Raw genomic sequence first — 13108 nt, forward strand, 5'->3', positions numbered from 1 at the left:
AAGCATCTTTTTTTTTTTTTTTTTTTTTTAAATTCACATACTTTAGTTTTAGTGATTTATTTTAGCAAATGTGTTTATGTTGATATTTAATGAAATAATCAGTTTTTCTAGTCATTTAAACATTGTGCCCAGGGCAAGGAGATCTGCAGACCCACACGGTTACAGAATGCTGAATCCATATTAATACTTTGCTTTTTTGCAGTATTGCTCCTTAAAGGAGAAGGAAAGCTCCAAGACAGTTTATTGGCAACAGATTAGCCACAATAGTGCAAGCTAGAACGCTATATTTATTCTGCAGAATGCTTTACCATACCTGAGTAAACCACTCTAGACACTGTCTCTGTTTGTTTAGGATTGCAGCTGCCATATTAGCTTGGTGTGACATCATTTCCTGCCTGAGTCTCTCTCTGCTCACTTATAGCTCTGGGCTCAGATTACAGCAGGGAGGGAGAGAGGAGCAAACTGAGCATGCTCAAGCCCTAGCCCTGGAGGTTTAAGCTGAAAACAGGAAGTCTGATACAGAAGCCCATGAGTACACAATAGAAGGAAAGAAATGTGCTGTTTCTTTTGACAGAGGACTCAGAGCAGCATTACTTTGAGGGTTTACTGGTGTATTTCTATAGACCTTTCTGATAAAGCTTACTTAATTTTATCCTTTCCTTCTCCTTTAATGCTAGCATCACAGATTGCTCAGAACCAGCTCAATTGTGCTTCTTCCTGTTTAGAACCAGGCACCTCTCATGTGTATGGTATAGACCCCCTTTATAGAAAGCAGTGCAGAATGAACACAATGAGCTGGCATGGAGCTTAACTACAGAGGAAGCAGACAATGCGGGTGTAGGGGGCGGGCAAGAGGTGCAGGGTGCCCAATGAGACCCTAATTAATGTGCAATTTCAATACAGGTAGGGGACCGGTTATCCGGAAACCCGTTATCCAGAAAGTTCCGAATTACATTACAGAAAGGCCGTCTTCCATAGATTCCTTTACAATCAAAAAATTCAATTTTTTTTTTTAAAAAAATTTACCTTTTTCTGTGTAATGATAAAACAGTAGCTTTTACTTGATTCCAACTAAGATATTATTGAAGGCAAAACCAGCCTATTGGGTTTATTTAAAGGGGAACTATTGCAAAAATGAAAGTTTAATATAAGCTTCATCTTCTTGAAATAAGAACTTTTCTTAATACAGTAAATTAAGAACTCTGTACCATTTATGAAATAATCAAGTTACTCTTCACTCTCCCACTGAGAGCAACCTGTCTATCTTCATTCTGTCTTCATGCAGTAGGCGGAGTCAGTTTTTGATGAAATAAAATTGACTCTGGAGAACCCTGATACATATTGGAGTGAGGGACCGCCCAAAAATTGCTAATTACCTGCGGAGTCGGTTTTTGATTGACAGTTAGGTCTCATACATCCTTTGGGGGGGGCTGCACCTTTAAACTATGTGCTCACTCTTTAACAATAACCAGCTCTGATGGAAATCTTGTTTCTCTGCATGCAGGGTGTTTGCCAGAGTCTCTTATTTTGTTTCCTATTGTTTGTGCTGGGGTTGTTTTCTACTAAGAAAGGGACCTACCTGTCAATCAAAATCTGACCCAGAGCTCTGTATTAAGTGAACATGAAGAGTGACAGGTTGTGGAGAGTGAGATACTGAAAAGTAACTTGATTAGGAGAACTAAACCCCTTATTAAAAAAACACTACCCCCCTACCCTACATAGACGCCCCTCCCTCCTCCCCCGCAGCCTAGCTGCTACCCTGGGCAAATGCCCCAACTTATTACTTACCCCTCGGTGCAGATTCAGGCATTGGAGTTCACAGCAGCCATCTTCTTCTCTTCGGTCTTCATCGGGAAGTAAATTCCGTATGCGAGTAGGCTTCTGGTTTTTGTCAACTGCGCATACACCGAAATTCACTAAAATTGCCGAAGCACCAGAAGAAGACTGAAGAAGAAGATGGCGCCCGTGAACTCGGATGCCCTGAATCTGCACCGAGGGGGTAAGCAGCTAGGCTGGGAGGGAGGGGAGTCTATGTAGAGTAGGGGGTTAGAGGTTTTTTTAATAAGGGGTTCACTTCTCCTTTAAACGGTCCAGAATTTTTAATTGATTGTATTTAGAAAGTGTCTCATTTCAGTGAGATGAAGATGTTAAATTATTATTTTCACGATAGGTCCCCTTTAATGTTCACATGATTTTCTAGTAGACTTAAGGTATGAAGATCCAAATTATGAAAAGATCCATTATCCGGAAAACCCCAGGTCATTCCCCAGAACATTCTGGATAACAAGTCCCATACCTGTGTATATTTGTAAAACAGGACAGCCTCTGGATATTTTGGGGGCCCTAAAGTTAATTTGGTGCTAGACCACTGTGCGGACACGGGGTGGGGAGTGTGAAGGAGAGCGGTTGGGGATCACAGTGCGTCAGACCCCTCTGAAGATGTTTTGCAGGGGGGCCCAGCGCACTCAAGTTATGCCACTGAAGCCGGAACAGCAGAATCAGACACTTTATCCAAATCAGGATGGGTTAAACTAATTTTCATAGAAAATAAGTCTGTTCCTAAATTGGCAGTAGAAGTTGGTGCGGTTTTAGCCCCTCCTGACCCTCACCATGGCACTTCTGACCATACTTAATTTGAAAAATTGTCCACAAACTTATGGTCAGAGATGGAACAGTCAGATTTGTTGCTAATTTCAGCATCCCGAGTCTCCATTATTGTTAGACTAAAACCTTTGCTAGTTCTTCCCATAGCTCTCCTATTGTGTTAGCTGAAAGTGGCCAGTAATCCGACACTAAGGTCATAGGAAGAACCAATAATCAGGGCTCGTTGCCTAATGCTGTGGTGGTATATAGTATTTTTGCCTTATGATCAGAGCCAAAACCCGCTTTGTATATTTGCTGTTTCAGGCTTTCATGCAACTGAAATTTCCTTCCTCGGTAAGATATTGATCCTTCCCACCAAGTCAGGTGTTGCCTGTGCCATTTTATTTTCACTGTGGTGGTTATTTTTATTTCTTCCTTCGCCGTGGTTCCATTCCATTATTTGTAAATACACCGAAATAGTGCATGCAGCGTTACTTTTGTGGGCACGTTGGTGTCGCACTGGAGACTTTTCTTTGTTACGTTTATTATTTAAAGCTGGGGTACACTGCTTCTTTATATCAGGCTTGTGCTTCATTTGTAATTACACACATATATATTCTTTTTTAATTACCTTTTAATATTTTTTTTTATAGGGTACCTCAATACACATGGTTGGGCAGTCATGACTTTTTGTGGCACCGTTTTTTCCTTAGTAAAGGGTCCTCTATTTCCTGGAAATTTCACGTGCCTTAAAGGAGAAGGAAAGTCTTCTTGCATTTGGGGGTGTCAAATGTTAGGCACCCCCAAGTGATTGTAATGACTTACCTGATACCCCGGGCTGGTGCTCCTATCAGCAGAAAACTGCACCGGCCCGGGGTTATACCAGTGACACCACGGAGAGCTTCTCTTCCCGCTTCTTCTTTCTTCTCGCGGCTGCGCATGCACATTAGAGTGAAAAGTCGAACTTTAACTAAAAAGTTGGCTATTTCGTGAACTGCGTATGCGTCTGCCCTGGGAAATTTAAAGAAAGAAGAGGCTGGAAGAGGATCTCTCCGTGGTGCTCACTGGTATAACCCCGGGCCGGTGCAGTTTTCTGCTGATAGGAGCACCAGCCCCAGGTAAGTAAATATAATCACTTGGGGGTGCCTAACATTTGGCACCCCCAAGTGCTGCAAACCTTTCCTTCTCCTTTAAGCCAAGCTCTTTCCCCTACAATGTCATGGGGTTAGATGATTGAGATGCTTCCTGGGATTTTGGGTCTGTTTCCTGAATGGGAAAACAATTGCTGTTTAAGCTTTCATCTTCCACTGCCCTTAGCACTATGGCACATGAGGTGTTCTTGTCTCTACCATCAAATGCTGCCACTGATATTGTTAAAAATTGTCACAAATTGCTTAACTCGGACTGAATCTGCAGTGCAGCCAAATGGCCCAGAAATAATTTCCCAAAACACCAAGGTTTTGTTTTGGGGTAACTGTAAACCAGAGGTTTTTTTTTAAGGTTGTTTTTTTATGTTAATAAGCAAAAACACCTTGTGTTTCATAGCCATTTTTCATTTTTTGCTTTATTATTACTGCTTTTTTTGGAATGCTTAATGTTACTATTATAGGGTTCTGCAAATACTTGCCTCAGTTGCTTTATTTAAAGGGGTTGTTCACCTTTAAATGAACTGTTAGTATGATGTAGAGAGTGATATTCTGAGACAATTTGCGTTTGCTTTTCATTTTTTATATTTGTGATTTTTGTTTTATTTGGATTTTTATTCAGCAGCACTTCAGTTCGAATTTTGGCAATCTTTTTGCTAGGGTCCATATTCCCCTAGCAACCATGCATTGGTTTAAATAAGAGACTGGAATATTAATAGGAGAGGCCTGAATAGAAAGATAAGTAATTTAAAGTAGCAGTGACAATACATTTGTAGCCTTAGGGCAGAGACACACACTGCAATTCAGGGAGATTAGTCCCCGGCCGACAAATATTCTCTTCTTCAGGGCTACTAAACTCTGCGAACTGCCTCCCCTGCGGCTAGAATGTAAATCGGCAGAGGGGTGGCAGTCGGAGTGCTTCGTTTTCGTCGCCCGACGTTTCCTCGTGAGGCAACTTTAGGCGACTATTTAAAACGAAGCGCTCCGTGTGACATCCCGCCGGCGATTTACATTTTAGCCGCAGGGAAGCAGTTCGAAGAGATTAGTTGCCCCCGAAGAAGAGGAGATTTGTTGCCGGGCGACTAATCTCCCCTAATCGCAGCGTGTGTCTCTACCCTTACATTTGAAACCTGGAAAGAGTTAGAAGGCAAATAATTCAAAAACGGTAGCAAAATAAAAAATGAAGACCAGTTGAAAAGTTGCTTAGTTGCTATTCTATAACATACTAAAAGTTAACTTAAAGGTGAACCACCCGTTTAATGGTCTGTTTGAAACATTCACAAATTTACCGTATAAACTCGAGTATAAGCCGTCCCGAGTATAAGCCGAGGTACCTAATTTTACCTCCAAAAACTGGGAAAGCTTATTGACTCGAGTATAAGCCGAGTATAAGCCTAGGGTGAGAAATGCAGCAGCTTCTGGTAAGTTTCAATCAAAAAATTGAGGGTTTCTGCTCCCATTGGAGGTGCCGGCGTCTCGTTTTTGGACGCCGACGTCCATTCTTGGATGCCAGCGACTATTCTTGGACGCGGGCGACCGTTTTTTCGCTTGACCCGAGTATAAGCCGAGGTAGAGTTTTTCAGCATATTTTGGGGGCTGAAAAACTCGGCTTATACTCGAGTATATACGGTATATGCAAAGCTTTCAATGGGTCACCCCAGAAACAACATTTTCAATTTTCTACAGGGGCAGCCATTTTTTCTCTGCAACTGAACTTCACGTTGGCACCATCCCAAAGCAATATAGTGCAAATGGCAGGAAGTTTTTCCTAGCTGATAATAAACATGTGAATGTTACAATGGACCCCTAAGGAAGCAGCTTGCACTGAGTAGCGGGGCAGACCCATATTTAGGAGCATATTATACAGTGGTTATTCCGTGTTACATGTATGTAATATGTGCCCTTTGTTCTTGCGTTTATAGGTGATGCGGGATTACAATCTCCAACTCTTTGTACAGGAGAATTTAGTGTTCCACAAAGCACAGCCCTTCCAGTTCCAGCCTTGTGACAGCGACACAGTAAGGAGCATTTTATCCACTTATATATTATTTGTGCATGAAATAGAATTAACTCTGTAAAACCATGGGAATGCTAAATATTCTCTACACACCCTGACGTGCATATAGTGGGAATTGCTTCCCCAGCCAGCCAGTCTGGCTACAAAAATAAAGCACTTTTTCTCATAGACGGCAGTTATGTTTATAGTTAACAGTTTTCCAGTACGTGGGTCTGGGACTTTCTAGATCACAGCCTCCTACAGCAGTCACTGGGCTAGAGCAATTATTGGGGTCTGTTTGTGCACCCATTGCTCAGTAACTGCGGAGGAGTATGGTCATTGCATTTGTCTTGATTATCAATGACCTGTCACCCTCTCATACTGAATTTATGGGCTAATGAGATTTTCAGATGGTTTTCTGACTGTAAGACTAATTTACAAAGCAAATACAAGGTGCAAATTTTGCAAGCATCCATTGTTTCCCAAAATTCCAGTGTCAATGCAGGCGACTGCAAAGTAACGCTGCACCACAGTTTACCCGTTCTCAGCCGCAGCTGCATAGGTAAATTGTGAGCAGGTTGTCTCTGTATTCTGCTTGCAACCGAAAGCACAAAGTTAATACGTTAAGTGCAACACTCCTACTGATCCCTAAGGATCAGGGCACACGCTCCGATTCGGGAAGATTAGTCACCCAGCAACAAATCTCTTCTTCGGGGCGACTAATCTCCCCGAACTGCCTCGCTCTGGCTAGATTGTAAATTGCCGGCGGGATGGTACGTTTTCCGAAGTTGCCTCACTTGGGGGCAAATTCACTAAGCGCCGAACGCTAGCGTTACTTCGCTAGCGTTTGGCATTTTCGTTACTGTGCAAATTCACTAACGAACGCTGGCGTAGTTTCGCTAGTGTTACTTCGCACCCTTACGCCTGGCGAAGTTTCGCTAGCGGCGTAACTACGCAAATTCACTAACGCGCGCAGTGTACTGAACGCTACCTTTTACGCTAGACTTCCTTCGCCACCTCAGACCTGGCGAAGCGCAATAGAGTAGATAGGAATTGCTTAAAAAAAAGTCAAAATTTTTTCTATTTCCCAAAAAACGCTGGCGTGTTTTCTACATTATGGGTGATAGGCTGAAAAAGATTGAAACATTTTTTGGGGCTCCCCTCCTTCCCCCCTACATTTCCTGACTCATGGCACCTTAACTATACAGTGGGCACATGTGTAGGGCAAAATAAAATTTTTATTTGATGTTTTGAAGGTTTTCTAGCCATTTGTAGTGCTGATACGTATTCCTCCATTGAAATTTGAATTTCGGTGCCAAGTGAAGCAATGCTAGCGCAACTTCGCAACCTTACGAAGCAATGCTAGCGCAACTTCGCAACCTTACGCTACCCCTGAGCGCAACTTCGGATTTTAGTGAATTTCCGAAGCGCTAGCGAAGTGCGGCAAAGTTACGCCTGGCGCAACTACGAATCTTAGTGAATTTGCCCCCTTGGAAACTTCGGGAGACGTCGGTGAACGAAGAGATCCGAGTGCCATCCCGCCGGCGTTTTACATTCTAGCCAGCGGGAGGCAGTTTGGGGAGGTTAGTCGCCCCGAAGAAGAGATTTGTTGCTGGGTGACTAATCTTCCCGAATCTGAGCGTGTGCCCTGATCTGTACTTCGCACCTTGCACTTTATACTGCATAGCAGCAATTTTAGTGCAAGAAGCAAGTATTGAGGGACGTGATGTCCAATCAGTAGTTTATTGTCCTTCCAGAAGCCTCTCTGATTAACATCTTGCAGAAAGTTGGGCAGATATCTATCAGGCAGATTAGAAAATTGTCCAAAGTGTTCACATAGATCAACGCCTATGGCAACAGAGAAATCAGGGACCTATATAGTGTAGTATATTAAATAAAAACACCCTGTGTAATTAAATTGTGTACTTCCACTTTAAAGTGGGTAGAAATATTTAATTTAAAAAAGGGAGAAATTGGTGTATATTCCCCAATTGGCAGAAATTCCTACTGACAGACCCATCGTTATGATTACTGCGTGGAACAATTTTTAGACAATCTTTCCTCCTCTCCTCCCTTCCAATGTCTCAGATGCTCCAAATAGGAATTAAAAGTAGAAAAGCCCTATAGTTAATCATTTAAAAGTTTAAAAAAAACAATATATTGCTCTTACAATTGCATAAATGGGATAAGGCACATAGTACATACAGTCGCAGAGTCCCCTTTCAGTTTGTACAGAGGAAGTTTGCCGGCGTAATATCCCTTGTGGTTGTGCTCCCAGTCCAATGCGACCTCACCTGACGCGTTTCGCTGGGCGTATCGGCTTCTTTTGTTTTGTTTTTTATACACAAATGAAATATTTCTGCCCACTTTAAAGGGGAAGTACACAATTTAATTTCCAGCTGAAACACAGGGTGTTGTGTTGTGTGATTTAATATACTACACTGTATAGGTGTTTGATTTCTCTATTGCCATAGGCGCTGATCTATCTGAACATAGTGGAGATTTTACACAGCTGGGAGACTGTGTGAAGATCAACTGAAGAATTATTTATTCTGAAGAACTAACATTCTGCTTTTTGTGGTTAATAGATTAGAAAATTGATGTGGTCCTCTCCCAACATACCTCCTTATGCTCAGTGACCAAGAGATCAGACCTAGGTGGTCTACCTGATAACTTTCAGCCAATGTTCCCTCTTATTCCTTCTCCGCTATGTGTACAGAAAAAAAATCTTTTGTGCGCACTATTTAAACTTGTGTTCACAGGTCAGAACAAATGCAAAAGTTTGTGTTTTCACAGAGAATGCGTTGGTGTGCCCCTGGTGAGCAGCCCATGTAGAATACTGTATTGGTACTTTTGAACCCAGTGTGATTTTTGCAGAACCCTATGACTGCTGTAGGTGCAGACCTTTCCCTTTCACTGCATTTTTAACCCATGTTACCTGTTTCTGTTCTTGCACAAACGTCTCAGAGTTTTAGTGCTGTTCCTCTGGTGGACATTGAGCCGTCTCCTGTCAGTGCAATGAGAATGATTTTAGCAAAGGTATAAAGGCAAGATCTAGCTCTTCTCCATTCCGTCCCTGCTGTATGCCTCATGTATGTGCATCAGTGACATGTACCTGCCGCATGTACATTGCCTTTTATTTTATATTGATATCATTTGTATTTTAAGTGTTTCATTTGCTTGGTTTTCATCACGTCAAGTATCCCATTTATGGCAGCCTTTTATTTAAAATCTATAAATTGGTCAAAAATGTAAATCCTGACACTTGTGTTACAGCAGCTGCTTCCTTCCTGAGAGTTTTGTGGTATTGTTTCTCGGGTTTTGAATTACTCAATAAAGGATAGAAATATTTGGGATGCCCACCTTACATCTGTGCCAGCCTGTTGCTTAAATGGCAGATCTGTACTTCCCAACTTGTGAACAGGGTATATTTTTCCCTTTAAAATCAAGCAAAGAAAAAAAAAATTGTGTGTGTGTGTGTGTGTGTGTGTGTGTGTGTGTGTGTGTGTGTGTGTGTGTGTGTGTGTGTGTGTGTGTGTGTGTGTGTGTGTGTGTGTGTGTGTGTGTGTGTGTGTGTGTGTGTGTGTGTGTGTGTGTGTGTGTGTGTGTGTGTGTGTGTGTGTGTGTGTGTGTGTGTGTGTGTGTGTGTGTGTGTGTGTATGTCCAGATGTACCTGCACTCTTTCCTTTACTTTTCTCTTTGGGTGCTTTGGTCAAAATAATGTATGTCCTTCAAAATGGACCAGCACACCAGGTTTTCATGTTGAAAACCTGGTGTGCTGGTCCATTTTGAAGGATATATATATATATATATATATAGGTTTATTTCGACGTTTCGGCTCACAACTCGTTTGAGTTGTGAGCCGAAACGTCAATGCATAATACATGCTAATAAATTATAATTGATTTCTAATATGCTTACGGAAACCAAAATCACATCAGAGCATTTCGATCCTCAGGGGATCAATCCTTCTCTGAGGATCGAAACACTTTGATGTGATTTTGGCAAATTAAACTTTTAACCATGAAAGCAATAGTGATTTCGAAAACCATTTGGAGACTGCAAAATCATTCAAATGTCTGCTTTCCTTAGAAGGACGGTGTATAAACTCTCAACCTTTCTGCTGTTGCAGATTGCAGCCTCCTTCATTCAAGCCAGATTTAAAGGAAAACTAAAGCCTAAAAATATGGCTAGAAATTGTATATTTTATGTATTCAACTTACTGTGCCAGCCCAGAGTCAGTGGCCCAGTAATATTACTGATCCAGGCTTTCAAAGTTGTCCACCGGAGCTTACCATCTTGGATCGTGCTAGGTCATCTATTGAGAGTCAGTGACACTGCACATGCTCAGTGAGCTCTGGGCTTCCGAGAAGCTAGGGAGATGGGGGAAGATCTTCAGATGCTCAGATCTAATCTGCTGCAGTAACAGTTACCCAAAACATTTTTTGCCTACGCTGCACACAGGAGAAGTGGTCCTTTAGAATATATTCAATGCAGTCTGTTCAACTGCTCCATAGACGTAATTGTAAGACATACACATCTAATTCAGGGAATCTGAACCAAAAACAAGGTATCCATGCTGTTTAGGGTGCTTCTCCTTACTACATATTATGATGTGCGACACTGAATTCATTCTAAACCAGTTGTTAGTATGTAAATTCAATTTCCAGAGTTGATGTGGGAGCCATGAGAAGATGATAAGTTAGAAGAATTAATGACTGGAGACTGCTTTGCCCATAGCTGTTCACTCCTTTTTCTTTACTTTTCCACGCATTACACCACTTGCTACAAACGCACATTGCTATCCTTTCAAAAAATCCAGATAAGCACTAGTCTAGCCCCTTGGCTGAAGAAGCAAGAAATTAAAATCAAAAGGAAATAAGGGAACCCTAAATTGAAATGAGTACAGAAGTGGATAGCGAAGGCAAAATGGGCAAATGTGACAGATAAATAAAATTCAGGACCGTAAGCAGTCTAAAGGGTGAGCACAAAGAAGAAGGAAAGTATTTCATATCAGTCACTGTCCTGGTGCAGGTGACAGTCCAGGGCCCCTGTCCCATTTACACATCTTTTGTGCTATGGTTAATTTCATCAGCATACCTCCCAACTGTCCCTTTTTCGGAGGGACAGTCCCTCTTTTGACAGCTCAACCCGCAGTCCCTCATTTGTACTGGAAAGTCCCTCTTTTCTCTGCACTGAACAGCCAGAAAAAGAAACAAAGTTTCTCACTTAATTGGCTTTTAGCAGAGAGCCCAGAACAGCTAACAGGTGCAAATAAGATACTTTGTAACAATTTTGAGATGCAAAAACACAGTTTAGATAAGGAGAAATATTTTCAAACTTTCATAACCTGCCAAATTTTGTAAAACAAACATGGTAATTAGGAGGTGTGGCCACAGAAAGGGGTGTGGTCAAAAAATTGCTGCGCTACGTGTGAAAAAATTTTTTGTCCCTCTTTTTACTTCTAAAATGTTGGGAGGTATGCATCAGGAGTCTTATTACCCTATCTGTATGTTTTTGGTGTGGGGGAAGAAACCGAAGCAAATTCCCCTAGACACGGGCAGAGAGCACACAAATTCCTTAAAGATAGAACCCTGGCTGGAATAGAACTCAACTAATCCCAGGGTCCCATTAAACCTTCTAATCCAGGCCTAACCATTAAGCTGCCAAATTCATTGAAAGATTCTGCAAAAATAAAAGGGAGAACATGTCGACTGACTGAATAAGAAAGCAAAGGATGCTGAACTATAATGGAGTGAGAGAACAGGAGGATTGTGAGTAGCGAAAATACTGAGAGGCAAGGGCAAATTAATGGGCATTAAATGGGCAGACAGTACAGGAACGAATGAAAGTGGGTGGCTTCCATGTTAGCGAACTAGTAAATGTGCTCTGTGTTTGTTCAGTAAAGAGTAGGAAGACAGAGCTCATTCAAAATGTTATTCCTTCTGGCCAGTTAGCCCCTCTCTCTGCTGACATGAGGGTTATGTTCCCGGTGGGACATCGATAGGATTTCCAGCCTGTCACAGGTCAGCTGTGGCTCATCCTGTCCCACAAGGCCCCAGTGCACCCTCTGTTCCGCCCTGGGAAGATTACTGAACATCAAATGCTTGTGCTGGTTCAGCAAATGCTGATTCAAGGCCCGGAAGCCCCTGTGCTTACCATTGTCAATTTCCTGTTTATTCAAACTGTACATTTCAGAGCCGGGATAGGGGCACCACTTTTGGATTAAAGGAGAGAGAGTCGCACTAGAAACAGACTTCTTGTATTTGTAGGTAGAATTGATCTTCTTTTGTCTCCTTCTCATTTCTCTCTTTTTTTTCTGCAATTTGAAAGGGTACCTCCAACAAAAAACTGTCTTCGTAAAGAAAGAAAATGTCATTTTGAGCAAATTTCCAATACACATTAAATAAACATTTTCAGTTTTAAAGTTATTTGTAAATGTAATTGCTATTGGAATCAGTGTCCATTATATTCTCTGTACTGCTAGTTCTGGCTCCTGAAACAATGTAGCAGAAGCCAGCTGGTTAACAGACCTGGAGGAGAACTGACTTAAAATGTACCTTACCATGACAACCAGAAAAAACAGATTGAGGCCCAAGAATTGCAATAAAATGTACCTGTCAATTTATTCTGGCCTCTTCCTGTTTATCTCTCTTTTAACTCATATATGCATTTCAGTTGGGAAGCTGTAAAACAATAAAATAATGTAACATTTTTGTTATAGATGTGTAGCAAGGTATAGCACCCCCTTGCGGCACAGAATCTCCAGCTGGGGATTGAATTTGGTCTTCCTTGTTTTGGCCTTGGAGAATTCACATAAATTCTCCATGTGCCCAGAGATGCTGTGCTCAGCTGGGAGACAAGAGCTATAAAAATTGCACATTATAATTCGAATGCTCTCTGGTAGCCGTTGTGTGTTGTCCCCTGAGACGGTGCACAAAATATAATCGGTGTATGAGCCAACCGATATCGCCAAACGACTTGGACATCGGTCGGCTTGTCAATAGGGCTGGCCCATTGTTAGTGCTTAATTGCCAGAATTTAATATTTTTTTTTGTATATCTGACGATTCAGCTCTACACGTGTATATTGAAACGAACGCACTTGCAAAGATCTTTTCCAGGAAAGATTGTAATTGTTATGTCTATCCCCTTTAGATCATTTTGAACATTAGTTATCCGTGTCACTGTCACCCATATAACTTGGCTGGTGTCATTGCCCGAAACTGCAACAGAACCTCTTTATTTTGATGACCTCAATGCTGGCCCACGATGCCCCTTATATTGCCTACATTGCTCTTTGTCCATAAATTCGGAATTTAACAGGCCCTGGGAAGCACTGTGGTCCTCAGCCCAGATTTGAAGGAGTGTGCCAGCAAGAATCA

At 41.8% G+C, this 13108-nt stretch overlaps 1 protein-coding gene across 5 annotated transcripts in view; it reads left to right on the forward strand.

Moving 5' to 3' along the window:
• The window catches only part of LOC108708818 (F-BAR and double SH3 domains protein 2), a 105140-nt gene that overhangs the window by 74374 nt on the left and 17658 nt on the right, over positions 1–13108 (forward strand). For 2 of the 5 annotated variants that reach the window (XM_041582832.1, XM_041582830.1), the window contains exons 10-12: positions 2908–2937; positions 5651–5746; positions 8692–8763. In XM_041582832.1, the coding sequence (XP_041438766.1) occupies positions 2908–2937; positions 5651–5746; positions 8692–8763 (198 nt within the window). The remainder of the gene's footprint in view (positions 1–2907; positions 2938–5650; positions 5747–8691; positions 8764–13108) is intronic. The other 3 variants (XM_041582831.1, XM_018247877.2, XM_018247878.2) reach the window with 3 other exon arrangements.

The sequence above is a fragment of the Xenopus laevis genome, chromosome 2L (assembly GCF_017654675.1).
Source record: "Xenopus laevis strain J_2021 chromosome 2L, Xenopus_laevis_v10.1, whole genome shotgun sequence".
In the NCBI taxonomy this organism is placed as follows: domain Eukaryota; kingdom Metazoa; phylum Chordata; class Amphibia; order Anura; family Pipidae; genus Xenopus; species Xenopus laevis.